Here is a 15722-nt window from a genome sequence, read left to right as displayed (position 1 = left end):
CAGGGGGGCTCTCTCGACCCACCAGCGGACAGGCACCAGTATTGGGAGAGGGGGGCTGGCCGTCAGGGTTCACCGCGGCTCTGGCACAAACCCGGCGACACGGAGGTGGCACGGGCAGGAGCGGACTGGCCGTCTCGGCTTCTCACTTTTTGGATTTTAGAAGGGCATGACATGCCTATATCTGTGTCTCCCCCTCCTTTTACTCCTCCACCTCTTTTCTTTTCGCATGACTATATGTACTTGTCACTTTTCCATGTGTTAGTTGTGTCTTCTGAGCAGTTTGTCAGCTTTTGGACACCTTTGAAGGTGTTTTCTATGTGTTTCTATGTGTTTTTGTTTGCCTGCCATTGGTTTTAACGGTGTTCGAAGGTGTTCGACGAACCGAACCGAACTCGAACACTACGGGGGTGGCTCAACACTACAAAGCAGTCATCAAAGCAAAAGGTGGCTACTTTGAAGAACCTAGAATATAAGACATATTTTCAGTTGTTTCACACTTTTTTGTTAAATATATACAGTATATATATATAACATTTATTGCGGCATTGCATTACTGTGATGTCTTTGTACAAAAACTACAAAAAAAAAGCATCCAAATAAAAGAGACAAATTTGCTATATACACTGGGAAAAAAAGAAGCAGATCTGAACTGGCACATTTCCCAGAAACACAAGAACACATTTACTCCTCCCTGTTAGGAGTCACGTGATTGTTGAGCCATTTCTGTATATCTCCTCCTTACTCTCTGAACTAACGGGAGGAAATCTCTGGGTAAGTCTTTTTCTGATCTCAGCTTAGTTACTAATGATCTACATAACCTGAACTCCAGACTGATACATTGTGCTATACTTTACTGTCAGGACAGGAGAGAGTTAATGCTCCTTGTCTGATCAGATCAGTAAACTGACACATTGTATCCATCCCTCAGCTGTATATAGTCTGTACACTCAGGGTGGAAACAGCAATGTTATCATCCACTGACAGGAAGCGGGGGTCCTGGAAATAGAGAAACTAATAACTAGTATAAGGGACAGATACAGATGAGATCCTTAATAACCAGCCACTTTATTGTAATGGTATTCATGTTTTGGCTAAAGCTAGAACTTTTTTTCCAACTCTTTTGATTGCCCAAGTGCATCAGTCACTAGATTTCACAATACAAATTGCAGACATTATTAACCTCTTCTTACTATGGGCAGTTGATTTTTTAAACTCTCATTTTCCAAGTGCTATAAAAAATTGTTATTTTGGTGTATGACAGTTTGTTTGTTTTTTTCATGGCAAGCTGTAGTTTTGTACGCCATCGCTTAATCGCATATAATCTACTGGAAAAACGGGGAAAAAAATCTCTGAGGCCTCATTCAGACGTCCGTTTTTCACATATAAGTGATATCGTTTTTTGTTCACTGATAGCACTTGTACCTATAACAGTCTGTGGCTCTGTTCACATGTCAGATTTTTTTCCTCGGTCTGAGTAGTCCATGCAAAATCATGGAGACATGTCTGATATTGATCCAATTGTCATATAAAAATGACCAAACTCTGATGAAACTCGGTCTACAAAATTTTCTTATATGTCAAAAATACTGACATCTGAATGAAGCCTTAGGTGGAATAGAAAAGCAAAAACAATTCCGTCATTATTGCTCTGGTTTTGTTTTTATCGCTGTATGATAAAAATGATTTGGTAAATTTATTCTGTTGGTCAGTGTGTGATTACTTTGATAGTAAATTTATATCGATTTTTTACTGCCTTTAAAAAATGAAAGAAAAAACAACACTTAAAAAAAAAAGTAAAAATTTGGTTGGTGCATCCCTGTTCAGGAAGCCATAACTTTTTATTTTTTTCCGACAATGGATTTGTATTTAAAGGGGTTGTCCAAAGGCAAAGCATTTTTCTCCTAGCTCCCTAGCTATTTAGTCCCATAATCTAAGCTATATTCTAATATACTTGCTTTAAAAATTCCTGTGGTTCCCAAACTACACGGTCTAACTGCTTTTATAGTTTTTTCCCTATTTCTTGTCTGATGACTGTTTTCCCCATTTCCTGATTTCTTATTCTTTTGCAAGTTTGTTGCACTTAAATGTGTCAGATCCCAAAACAAATGTAAATATTAGACAAAGATAACACAAGTAAACACAAAATGTAGTTTTTAAATTAACTGTGATTTATCACATTTTTGGAAAGCTGAGTTCACTTTCCCTAGCCACACACTGCCATACACAGGCCTGATTACTGCCACACCCGCTCTCAATTAAGAAATCACTTAAATAAGACCTGCCTGACAAAGTAAGGTAAACCAAAAGATCCTCAAAACCTAGACATCATGCTGCGAACCAAAGAAATTCAGGAGCAAATGAGAAACAAAGTAATTGAGATCTATCAGTCTGGAAAAGGTTATAAAGCCATTTCTAAGAAAGAGACTGGGCAAAAATGGCATGCATGGCAGAGTTGCAAGACGAAAACCACTGCTGAGCAAAAAGAACATAAAGACTGGTCCCAGTTTTGCCAGAAAACATCTTGATGAGCACCAAGACTTTTGGAGAATATTCTGTGGACTGACAAGACAAAAGTTGAACTTTTTGGAAGGTGTATGTCCCATTACATCTGGCATAGAAGTAACACAGGTTTTCAGAAAAGGAACATCGTACCCACAGTAAAATATGGTGGTGGTGGTAGTGTGATGGTCTGGGGCTGTTTTGCTGCTTCAGGACCTGGAAGACTTGCTGTGGTAAATGGAACCATGAATTCTGCTGTCTACCAAAAAATTCAGAAGGAGAATGTCCGGCCATCTGTTCGTGACCTCAAGCTGAAGCACACTTGGGTTATGCAGAAGGACAATGATCCAAAACACACCAGCAAGTCCACCTCTGAATGGCTTAAAAAAAGCAAAATTAAGACTTTGGAGTGGCCTAGTCAAAGTCCTGACCTTAATCCGATTGAGATGCTGTGGCGGTTCATGCTCGGAGACCCTCCAATGTGGCTGAATTACAACAATTTTACAAATATGATTGCAGTTGTTGCTACTAAGGGTAGCTCAGCCAGTTATTAGGTTTAGGGGGCAATCAATTTTTCATACAGGGCCCTGTAGGTTTGGATTTATTTTTCTCTTAATAATAAAAACCTTCATTTAAAAACTGCATTTTGTGTTTACTTGTGTTATCTTTGTCTAATATTTAAACTTGTTTTGTGATCTAAAACATTTAAGTGTGACAAACATGCAAAAGAATAAGAAACCAGAAAGGGGGCAAACACTTTCTCTCACCAATATACATGTACTATTACTATTTACCTACTGCTGAGTATTTTCGTGTTGTTTTTATCCTAGGTTTGTATCTTTTGTACTGTTTGTTATATATGTTCTTTTGCACTTTTGTTATGGATTTTTTAAAATGATAACCTTATTGTTTAAATTGTTAAACCTTATGAGACTTTCTATACGGAGAACATTAAGAAAATATATATTTTTAAATACAATGTAATTTATCTGTCGCTTCTTTAATAGTCATGTCTACAGTGGTACCAGATGCTGGAGGGGTTGTTGTTATCTCTCGAGTGAGACCACAAAATGATCAAGGAAATGGACCTGAAGAAGGAGAGACCGACGATGCTCCAACCAGCATGCCCAAACCAGTAGTTACATTTTACAGCGGAGAACCTGAAGTTCTGGGGGTAAGTCCATGTCATATAGCAGTTAGTAGAGATAAGCAGGTCATTGTTACATAATATGGTTGAGAAAAAGACATATATATCCATCAAGTTTAACTAAAGATCAGAAGAGGATATTGAATGAATGAAAAGGGTATAAGAACAACCATAATGCATGAACCAATCTGTTCTAAAAGAGCAAATCTACCTCTTGATCCCGAGTGTTGATCAGACTAGATCATTCTTTTAGAACAAGAATTTTATAACATTTATGTAAGTATTTATGTATTTTATTCTGAGAAATAACATAGACCTTCTTTGCAATCCTCAACCGTTCCCGCTGTGAGCTGCTCCTCAGTTAGTTAGGCTCTTCCACAGATTAATAGTTTAATATTAAAAAAGTCTTAAACTCTTCTGAAATTTATTTTTTTTACCAGACGCAGGGAAAGCCATCTTATCTTTTGACAGGGTTTTACATGTAATAGCTTTTGCCCGTACTTTTTGTAGGGGCCATTTATGTGCTTGCACAAGTTAATCCAGGGGAAGCATTTCTGACTCCCAGGTCACTGCTGTTAACAACGTGGTCAGAGTATTAGGCTATGTGCCCACGATGCAGAAATGCTCTGGATTTTTTCCTGAGCGTTTCTGCATCTCCCTGGCAGAAAAAAACGCATGCGGATTGTACATGCGGATTGTACATGCGGATTGTACATGCGGATTGTACATGCGGATTGTACATGTGGATTGTACATGTGGATTGTACATGCGTTTTCCTGCCCGGGACAAGCGGAAGTGAAGCGTTTTTCACTTGCATTTCCACATGCGGGTTATCAAGCGCTTTCCAAGCGATTTTAGCATCACTTGGAAAGTGCTTGTCAACTTGGTCACACTATATAAATCCATGCAAACGGCATGGATTTATATACTGTGACCGAAAGAATGGTAAAAAATAAAAAAATAAATCTATACTTACCTTTCGATAGCCCCCGGTGTCTTGCTTCACTCCGTTCTCCCTTGCCGGCAGCGGTACACTGAAGGACCTGCCGACGTCAGCGTCGCGTGACCCGTCACATGACTATGACATCAGCGCAGGTCCTTCAGTCCATCGCGAACTGCCGGCATGCGAGGAGGAGTGCACCGCGGGCCGCCAGAAGGTAAGTATATATTTATTTTTTTTTTACTCTTTTTTTTTTTACAGGTTCTATGGTACCCGGGTCCAGAGGAGAGTCTCCTCTTCTCTAGACCTGGGTACCATCCGCACATTGGAACGCATGGAATGAGCATCTACATATACAGTGATGCATAATCCATGCAAGTCAATGGCAGCGAAAAAGCAGCACTTCCGCAAAATAATTGGTAGTGCTGCGTTTTTTTACGCAATGATAATCCACAGCGGAAATTTCCGCAGCATGTGCACAGCACATGCGGATTATCATTTGGGAACATGGCAAGCCTTCTACCATGCGTTTTTTAAGCATTTCTGCAGCGTTTTTTTCGCTGCGGAAGCGCTTAAAAAATGCATCGTGGGCACACAGCCTAACGCCACTTTTACAGACTCACAATAAAACATAGAAAAGCGAAACCAAAATGGATTTTCCTGGGTAATATGTTAAGGAACATCCTTTCCAGGGTAATGACTTGTATATAAGCCAAATAAATATATTAAAACAAAAATGCGCCTCCAAACCTTGGGCTATGTTCACATGTAGCGTTTTTGATGCGTTTTTGCACTTTTGCATTGCTTTCAACCAAGACAAATGCATTCACTGGGAAATGTCATTTTAACATTTTTACAACCTTATCTGGCCATGTGATGTGTGACACATCATCAGACACATGCATACAGTGCTGAAAAGACATGGGAACAGCATGGGGAAGACCTCTGGAAGCATCTCTGACTCCCAGGTTACTGCTTAAAAGTGATCCTTGGTGCATGCGAAGATGCATTCCGCCTTCCACCTGTCATTGCAGACTTGCAACAATCACCATCCACGTCCTTGTCCCAGTGCAGCGTTCAGTTGTCCCTACCTCATTCCTTGGAATGCAAGCGCAAGTATGCAGCCAGCCACCCACCCTCCCACAGGCTACAATACTATACTGCCAAATTTTTGACAGCTGCTTGCACTTGAAATGTGGCCTTTTAGGCTCATGGAGGCGAAAGCTGTCCACAACCTCATGCCGGCGGCGGCCGGGTGTCCATACTCGGTCCCCAGCCACCACTATTTGTCCCGATGTCATCTCCGCCTTCCACAAGCAAAGGTCCCTGAACATTACTGCTGGTACTTTTCTGTGGGAACCTGCTTGCCTCCTACCAGCTTGTAAGATTTCGAGTGAACTATGGTACAACGCCATGGTATCAGCATTGCCCCCAGTACCAGTAGCGAAGCCAATCCCAATTTCTTTCTCAGGAATTCTATTTGGTAGACTGAGTGGCTGCCCAAATACATTAGTTTCTCACAAAGGAGCTGAAGATAGAGTGGCAGTAAGTGCAAGTTTCTCCAGCCTGTTAGATATCACAGGGTGAACGGCAGCACATTGGCTTAGTGGTTAGCACTGAAGCCTTGTAGCGCTGGGATTCTGGGTTCAAATCCCAGCAAGGACAACATCTGCAAGGATTTTGTATGTTCTCCCCGTGTTTGCATGAGTTTCCACCTCAGTAAAAAAGGAGCCATTGAGTGTCCGGGAACCTTCCCACACACTTTTCTTAGCCAGGACTGCTTCTCGGCAGGGTTGGACGGTCCCACCAGAGAATCCTCTGGTGTGCCCTGGCTTCTACATCAGGAGAGTTCAAGATAGCGCAAACTTTGCAATAGCTATGGTGCTCTTGAGTGGGGTAGAAAGCTTAGCCCTCAGAATCAAATCCTCTGGTGGGCCCAATGTTTTTCAGCTTGAAACAGCTTCTCAGTGGGAGTTGTATTTTACCACAGCCATATTCTTTAGCTCGGTGAAAGGACTGGCATAGAGGGAAACCGTATCTACTCCAGCTGTCATTTCTCCGTCACCAGGTTCCACCCATTGTCACACATGACCATGCCTGGCTATATGTTCAGCGGTGAGAGCCACAGATCAGGCTGCTGTGTTACAGCTTTCAACAACTCTGTAGCGCTGGGCGGTTTGTCATCTAAGCATTAAGCATATTATCTTCAGCACAGCCTGTTGCTGCTTGGCCAAGGCAGTGCTGGAGTGCTTTCAGCTTGTGACTGATGTGGTCATTTCGGAGATGGAGGAGGAGGTGCAGGAGCTGAACAATGTGATTACATTGAGGTTACATTGGCGACTCTGTTTTTTATACTAAAGAAAGATCCTACTGTTTGTTTGTTTTTTATGTTATTTTTTAAGACCAATGCATTCACCAGGAAATGTCATTTTAACATTTTAGAACCTTATCTGGCAATGTGGTGTGTGACACATCATCAGACACATCCTGTTTCATTTATGATTGAAGGACTCTGAAAGTCACAAAGCCTATTTATATAGGGCCATCAGGCGGCCCTTACTATTCTTAAAGGGCCAGCAGTCGGCCCTCGCTATTGTTAGAGAGCCATCAGCCGGCTATGCTTTTTTGTTCCCATTATAAACGAGTGGGTCTCCTATACTGTTATTGCTTATGCAGTGACTGCAAGGGCTGCCAAAAATTCGAATGCAACCCAATACTCCTTTGAAGAGACATAGAGGAGGGTCTCAGTAAAAAAAATGTTCTCATTATAAAATAGCGGGTTTCCTATAGTGGTAATGCCCATGCTGTGACTGCAAGGGCTGCCAAAATTTGGGAAAAATAACAATTTAAAGACACATAGAGTAGGACCACAGTAATGACATGTTTCCATTACAAAGGAGCAGGTGTGCTATACAGTTATAGGGTATGCAGTGAGTCCAACGGCTGACAAAATTTAGGAAAAACCGCACTAACAATTTAAAGACACATAGAGCAGGGCCACAGTAATGACAAATTCCCATTAGAAAGGAGAGGGTCTCCCATACTGTTTGCCTATGCAGTGAAGCAACGGCTGCCAAACATTTGGAGGAACTCCAATGCCCCTTGCAAGAGACGTAGAGGTCAGAGAGCTTCCTAAAAACAATGTTCCCATTATTAGGAAGTGGATCTCCCATAGTGTTTGCCTATGCAGTGAATGCATAACCTGCCAAAAATTTGGAGGCACTCCAATTACCCTTGGAAGAGACAAAGAGGTCGGAGAGCCTCCTATAAACAATGTTCCCATTATTAGGAAGTGGGTCTCCCATAGTGTTGGCCTATGCAGTGAATGCTAGGGCTGCCAAAAATTGGGAGGCACTCCAATGCCCCTTGGAAGAAACGTGGAGGAGGGCCTCATAAAAAAATGTTCCCATTAGAAAGGAGCGGGTCTCCTATACTTGTAATGCCCATGCATGCACTAAGTGTATGGGCTGACAAACATTTACCCCTGGAGAATATACATGAACATACTGTATAAAAAAATTTTTTATGGGCATCATAAACACCCTTTAAAAAAATTATGTAGGTGTTGCATCACGGACCACGGTAACCCTTGTGATATGGTGGTGGAGGATGGAGATGAGGAGAAGCAGGAGGAGAAGAGCAAATAACCAAAATCAGGAAGCGTATACCCATGTGTGGGTGTGAAAACGTGCATGGGGATACACCTCCCAAAAAAAGACACTGGATTTGAGTTTATTTTACGCTGCTATCATTCGGTAGTGTTGAGAAGTCTGGCCCAATCCAGCTGTTGTTCATTTTTATAAGAGTGAGCCTGTCAGCAATTTCAGTTGACAGGCGGATGTGCTTATCAGTTATAATTCCACCAGCGGCACTATAAACCCGCTCTGATAAAACGCTAGCGGCTGGGCAGGCCAGGACCTCCAAGGCATAGAGAGCCAGTTCATTCCACGTATCCAGCTTGGATACCCAATAATTATAAGGCACAGAGGAATCACGGAGGACGTTGGTACGATCGGTAAGGTACTCCCTCAACATCGTCCCAAACTTTGCACTCCTTGTGAGAGTACCCCGCGCCTCAGGGCCTGTGCGATGGGAGGGGCTGAGAAAATTCCCGCAGAAGTTTGACAGTGTTCCCCTACCTCTGGTAGATTGGAGTTGTGTCTCTCTCGTCTGTAGTCCTTGGTTGTCCAACGAACTGTGACCTCTGCCGCCAGCGTTTTCAGATGGGAATTTTTTTAATAGTTCCGCAACAAGGGCCTTCTGGTACAGCCCCATTTTTGTAGACCTGTCCGCCTCAGGAATAAGAGATATAAAGTTCTCCTTGTAGCGTGGGTCTAAAAGTGTCACCAACCAGTAATTACTGTCACCCAAAATTTTGAGAACGCGAGGGTCATGGGAAAGGCAGTGTAACATAAAGTCAGCCATGCATGCCAGACTGCTAACAGGCAAGACTTCCGTTTCCTCACCAAGAGGACAAGTGACCATGCTCTCCTCCTCCTCCTCCTCTTCTCTGTCCTCAGGCCATCCACGCTGAACAGATGGTATGACAGTTGTGCACATAGTTTCATGCGCTATAGACGGTACTATCTCCTGTTCTTCCTCCTCTTCCTCATTGTCACCCAATCCACGTTGGGATGAGATGATCCTGGGCTGTGTAATCACCCTGTATGGTTCCTTGCTCCATTTCATCGTGCTCCCCCTGCAATGCATCCTCTTTGATTGTGAGCAGAGAGCATTTCAGAAGACAGAGAAGCGGGATGGTGATGCTAATTATGGCGTCATCGCCGCTGACCATCTTGGTGGAGTCCTCAAAGTTTTGGAAGATGGTACATATGTCTGACATCCATGTCCACTCCTGAGGTCTTATGTGTGGAGTCTGAACTGAATACCGACTGCCTTGTTGATGCTGGTACTCAACAACTGCCGTCTTCGGCTCACAAATTCTTCCCAACATCTGCAGTGTAGAGTTCCAACACATGGGGACATCAAACACCAGTCTGTGAGCCGGAAGCTGCAAACGCTGCTGAAACACGGCAAGGGCAGCGGAAGCTGTATTTGACTTTCTAAAATGGGCACACAGGCGGCGTACTTTAACAAGCAGATCTGGCAGCTCTGGGTAGATTTGACAAACCACTGAACTAAGAGGTTAAGCACATATGCCAGGCATGGTACGTGTGTGAACTCGCCTCAGAGCCGCCACCAGGTTCCAGCAATTGTCACACACGACCTTGCCTGGCTGTAGGTTCAGCGGTGTGAGCCACAGATCTGCCTGCTCTTTCAGAGCTGCCCACAAGTCTTCAGCATTGTGCGGTTTGTCACCTAAGCATATTAGCTTCAGCACAGCCTGTTGCCGCTTGGCCAAGGCAGTGCTGCAGTGCTTCCAGCTTGTGACTGTGGTCATTTCGAAGATGGAGGCTTAGAGGAGGAGGAGGCTGAGGAGGATGAGGTGCAGGAGCTGTAGACTGTGGGGGCAACCCTGATTGACCTAGGGCCCGCAGTCCTTGGCGTCGGGAGGACGTGTTCCATCCCAAGGTCCGACTGGGTCCTGGCTTCCACTATGTTAACCTAGTGTGCCGTCAGCGAGATGTACCATCCCTGCCCACAAGCACTTGTCCACGTGTCCGTGGTTAGGTGGACTTTCCCGGTAACTGCGTTATTGAGGGCACGGCTAATGTTTTGGGACACGTGCTTGTGTAATGTGGGGACGGCATACCGGGAGAAATAGTGGCGGCTGGGGACCGAGTACCGAGGGACGGCCGCCATCAGGTTGCAGAATGCTTCCGTCTCCACGAGCCTAAAAGGTAACATTTCGAGCGCAAGCAGTCTCAAAATGTGGGAATTTAGTAGTGTGGCCTGTGCGTTGGCTGCATATTTGCACTTGAGTTCCAAGGACTGGGGTATGGACAACTGAACGCTGCGCTAGGACAAGGACGTGGACGTGCTTCCTGATGCTGCTACTTGAGAGTATGCAATGACAGGTGCAGGGCAGGATGCATCTTCGAATGCACCATGGACAGGGGATTGGCTTGCATGCACAACAGCGGAAGAAGCAATGGTGCCACCCACAGACACTGTTCATGGACCCTGAGGTTCGGTCCACAAAGTCGGGTGCTTTGCTGCCATGTTCCTGATCATGCTGGTGGTGGTCAGGCTGGTAGTTTTGCCACCCCTGCTGATGCTGGCCTGGCAGGTGGTGCAAATGGCCTTTTTGGGGTTATCGGCAGAGTTTTTAAAAAACAACCAGACTCGGGAAGACCTAACAGTTGTACTGGCAACTTCCTTCGTGTTGGTGTTACGGGGAATGGTTGCCTGTCTTCTGGCTGCGGCCACCACACTGCTTCTTCCTGCCTGTTGGGGTGCTCTGCCTCCCTCCCCCTGTGTGCTGCTGTCCTTTCTCTGCATGTCCTCCTGCCAGGCTGGGTCAGTTACTCTATCATCCACCACCTCGTCTTCCACTACTGCACCCTTGTCCTCCTCCTGACTTTCTGGCAATTGTGTCTCCTCATCGTCCACCTCTTGTGACACTTTCCAACCGTTAGCCTTCGTGTGACCGTGGCTGCTCAAATATTTGGTCATCGCTACATGCGATCTTCTCTTGCCCTGCTTCAAGTGGACCAGGCGAGAGGCCCGAATCTATAAATGGAAAAGTGAACAGCTCTTCGGAGTGTCCAAGTGTGGGATCAGTTGTCTCTGAGCACTCGGCATGGTGGGAGGAAGGAGGTTCAGGGTGAGGAAAATGCGATCCAGACTCACGGCTACTGAGACTTGACCGTGTGGAAGACAGGGTGGTGGTGGTGGTGGTGGCTGTTACGTTCACGCCCGGACTGACTGGTGTGAGCATGATTAGTGATCCCACTGTACCATGAACCGAGGAGTGCCTGGAGGGGCGTAACAAAGTATCAACCCAAGGTCGCACGGTGGCTTAGTCGACTCCGTGGACCAAGGAGGAACCAAGCAGAGGGACCAGGTGCGACTCCAGGTCAGACCCCGGTCACAGTTGTTGACCCACACCGGGGAATGCAGGAACAGGCAGGTTAGACTAGCATACAGGCAGGTGGGTATTGGCAAGTACGGCTGGTATGCAGACAGGTGGGTACTGGCAAATACGGCTGGTATGCAGACAGGTGGGCACTGACAAGCACGGCTGGTATGCAGACAGGTGGGCACTGGCAAGCACGGCTGGTATGCAGACAGGTGGGCACTGGCAAGCATGGCCTTTAGTGCAGACATGAAGATACTGGCAAGCACGGCTGGAGTGCAGACAGGGAGATTCTGGCAAGCACGGCTGGAGTGCAGACAGGGAGGTACTAGCAGGTTGGAGCGCAGGCTGGATAGGGTCCAGTACAGACTGGGAGACAGGTACAGAGCCGCAGATGCGGTAGACAAGCATAGCAGAGAGAAACCGCTGGAGTGGTGGGTAAGTCAGAGCAGAGGGAAACCGCCGGAGCAGTGGGCAAGTCAGAGCAGAGAGAAACCGCCGAAGCGGTGGGCAAGACAGAGCAGAGCGAAACCGCAGGCGCAGTGGACAAGGCAGAGCAGAGCGGAACCGCCGGAGCGGTGGACAAGTCAGAGCAGAGAGAAACCGCCGGAGCGGTGGGCAAGTCAGAGCAGAGAGAAACAACCGGAGCGGTGGGCATGACAGAGCGGAGCGAAACCACAGGTGCGGTGGGCAAGGCAGAGCAGAGCAGAACCGCCGGAGCGGTGGGTAAGTCAGAGCAGAGAGAAACCGCCGGAGCGGTGGTCAAGATGGAGCGGAGCGAAAACACAGGTGCGGTGGACAAGGCAGAGCAGAACAGGGCTGAAGTTGCAGGCAGAGAGGACAGGGCTCTGTTCACATGGAACAGACTGGAAAATGCAGGAAGATGGCTAGAACACAGGAGGTGGATAAGGAGGGAGGAAAAAGGGACAGGCAGAACCAGATACACACAAGGTACTTACTATGAAGTAGCGAGTGGACACAAAACTCACAAACAGAAGTACAGAGACAACGAGTTGGAGTTAGGTGCAGGTTCAGATACTGCAGGAAAAGGGAAGGTACGGACATAGAGAAAAACAGGTAACAGGCTAGGATACAGTTCAGACAGGAACTGCTACTGCAATGAGATACAAGAGCGAGCCCGGACAAAAAGACACAGATAACAGGTCTGGGTATGCAGCCCCCAGAGATGGCGGAAACAGACAAGAAGACACAGCACTGGACCTGGCAACTTCAGAGTCAAGGAGAACACTGAATGTTAGTGTTGCTCAGGCACCTCCTACTGGGTAGAGGGGGTTTAAATATCCAGAGACTCATAGCAATAGGCTTGCATAAGCAAATAAGCTTTTTAAGCAAATAATGAGGATTAAGATCCAAAAAAAATTATTCCTGGCCCCTGAGACCTGGGCCTTTGTATAGAAATATCTAACAGCAGCAGAAGGCAGAATTGGAATGGAGCCTCTTGTGCTATATGCAATGCAGTCGGCTATATACACTGCCTGCCTATATACACTACCTGCTTGATATCTCTGCAGATGGATTAGTCCTCAGAAGGACTGTTTGTTGAGATGGATATGTGTCTCTAATATAGTCTGGTATACCTACACTAACTAGAAACTAGCAAATCTCTCCCTAGCTCAGCAGCACCTCTCCCTACTCTGCCTGATTCTGGAGTGACTGTGACGAGCATGGCGGCGCCAGGTCTGATATAGACCTGATGATGCTGTGCGGCCAGCCAATCACTGTAATGCCACAACCTGTGAGTCTTATTTAGGCCCGGGCTGATTCTCATATGGGAGTGCCACACAATTTAGCGGACCATGGTGAGGGAAGCAAAGCATGTATCTGAGACAGGTGCGTAACACATATGAGGAACTGTTTGCCCCCATCTCCTGACTCATTTTTCTTGCCTCCATGTCCACCTCTTAATAATTGCTTGCTCAGTGAGCAGAATGCCTGTCTCAAAATTGTCAATTGTCCTCAGAGTTGAACTTTGTTCCTCGAGATCTGTAGTACAAGCTTCCAGGCGATCAACATACCTGCATCTCTATCTCTACAGTATTCATGCTGAAATTCCTGCTACAGTTGTGTGTACAAATGGCAGACTGTGCACTGAACGAAACCTCCAATCTTGCTAATCCTTAGCCAATAGACCGAAAACAGTAAAGAATAATAAAAAGTAGAGAAAAGTTGAGGATTTACAGGTTTTTAACTCCTGCTTTTAACTCCTATTTAATAACTCTACTTGTTCACTTATTCTTTGTTCAGCAAGCCCACCTATCATTAAATTTGTTTTACAAAATTGAGAAATATATGTGAAAATATTGAAACTTTCCAACATATACTGTAATATTTCTTACACAGCAGCAGCCCTCACCTTTCTATTCCATACCTGCTGGCTGTTAATGCTCAGAAGCTTTTCCTGTCTCTTAAGACTCATTTAATGTAAAACTGTAACTATAAATCAAGGAGGAGGGTACAGCACAGCTCCTACATCACAACCAAGAAAGCCCATCTGCTCAGTGACTCAGAATGAGCAGAAAGACTTTTGTGATAACTTTATTAACTTACCGTATATTCCGGCGTATAAGACGACTTTTGAAGACTGAAAAATCTTCTGTCTAGTCTGGGGTCGTCTTATACGCCGGTAATGCTTTTGAACTTTCAGAAATTGACATGCGGGGATACTCTGGGGGTGTTAATAAGCTGCCGTGGCCGTATCCCTGCCATGTCGGAGTTAATATAAGGTGGAGGGAGTTAAAATACGGCGGCGGTAGGTCCAGACAGTCAGCGCTTCTGTGCTGAAACTGACACATCGCTGCGTATTCCCAGCTCCGGACACAGCGCAGGGCTTCTGTGCCGACAGCTTTCACTTGTCACAGAAGCGCTGCGCTGTGTCCGGAGCAGGGAAGTTCGCATCGCTTCTGTGACAATATATGAAAAGCCGGCAATTCAGCAGCGGCATAAGCCGGCACCCGACAATTTAGAATAGAAAGAATAGAGCTTCACACATAGATTAGATAGATAGAAACATGTCGGTCACATATATATGAAGTACAGTGACAGTATTGCTTACTGTACTTGTCATTTAGTGTAAAGGATTTATTAAAACAAATAATAGTGTTTTCATGCACCGTCTCTTTAAAAAAGCCGGCCGGCAATTCAGCAGCGGTACCCGACAATTTATAACAGACAGAATAGAGCTTCACACATAGATTAGATAGATAGAAACATGTCAGTCACATATATATGAAGTACAGTGATAGTGTTGGTTACTATACTTGTCATCTAGTGTTAAAATAAAGGATTTATTTAAAAGATAATTGGCGTGCGGTTCCCCTTAATTTTAGGCTCTAGCGGAGGTTAATCAGACAGCTGGGGCAGATGTTTGAAGCCTGGGAAGGGGGTAATACCCACGGAGCTTCCCAGGCTACTAATATCAGCCCCCAGCTGAATACCTAGCCTTTACTAGCTATTAAAATGGGGGACCCCCCAAAAAAAATGACGTGGGGTCCCCCCTAATTTAATAGCTAGCAAAGGCTAGGCAGACAGCTGGGGGCTGATATTAATAGCCCAGGAAGGGAGCCATGAATATTGGCCCCCTCCCAGGCTAGAAACACCAGCCGTCAGCCGCCCCAGAAATGGCGCATCCATAGGATGCGCCAATTCTGGCACTTAGCCTCGCTCTTCCACGCTGCCCTGGTGCGGTGGCAGGGGGTAATAGGGTTGGGGTTGATGTCAGCTTATAATACCAGCTGACATCAAGCCCAGGTTAGTAATGGAGAGGCGTCTATAAGACACCCCCATTACTAACCCCATAGTAAAAGTTAAAAAAAACACAAACACCCAGAATAAAGTCCTTTAATTGAAATAAAGACACAATTCTTTATTGTTCTAAATTAAACCATACTTACCATCACGCCCATTCCAGCTGAAGCCAACGATCTCCTGCAATAAAAGAAAAATAATAAACCAACATCATCCTTACCTTTCCATGGTTCCCACGACAGCTTCAGCTCTGCTACATCGAGATGACAGGCTGGACCGCAGCAGAACGCCGCCATGCAGCCTGTCATCCCGCAGACACTGAGAAGCGCAGGCATGCTTGCGCTCTGCAGTGTCTGGCTGTGACGGCATCCAGATGAGCCGACAATGAACTC

At 45.5% G+C, this 15722-nt stretch overlaps 1 protein-coding gene across 1 annotated transcript in view; it reads left to right on the top strand.

Annotated features, from left to right (window-relative positions):
* Positions 1-673: 673 nt before the first annotated feature.
* The window catches only part of LOC141171542 (membrane-spanning 4-domains subfamily A member 4A-like), a 31938-nt gene continuing 16889 nt past the window's right edge, over positions 674-15722 (top strand). Inside the window, exons 1-2 of the mRNA XM_073655221.1 lie at positions 674-771; positions 3507-3673. Of these exons, the coding sequence (XP_073511322.1) occupies positions 3509-3673 (165 nt within the window). The 5' untranslated portion in view covers positions 674-771; positions 3507-3508. The remainder of the gene's footprint in view (positions 772-3506; positions 3674-15722) is intronic.

The sequence above is a fragment of the Phyllobates terribilis genome, unplaced genomic scaffold (assembly GCF_046119375.1).
Source record: "Phyllobates terribilis strain yellow unplaced genomic scaffold, ASM4611937v1 Scaffold_12__6_contigs__length_324123572, whole genome shotgun sequence".
Lineage (NCBI taxonomy): Eukaryota > Metazoa > Chordata > Amphibia > Anura > Dendrobatidae > Phyllobates > Phyllobates terribilis.
This window is presented reverse-complemented; position numbering and strand designations above follow the sequence as displayed.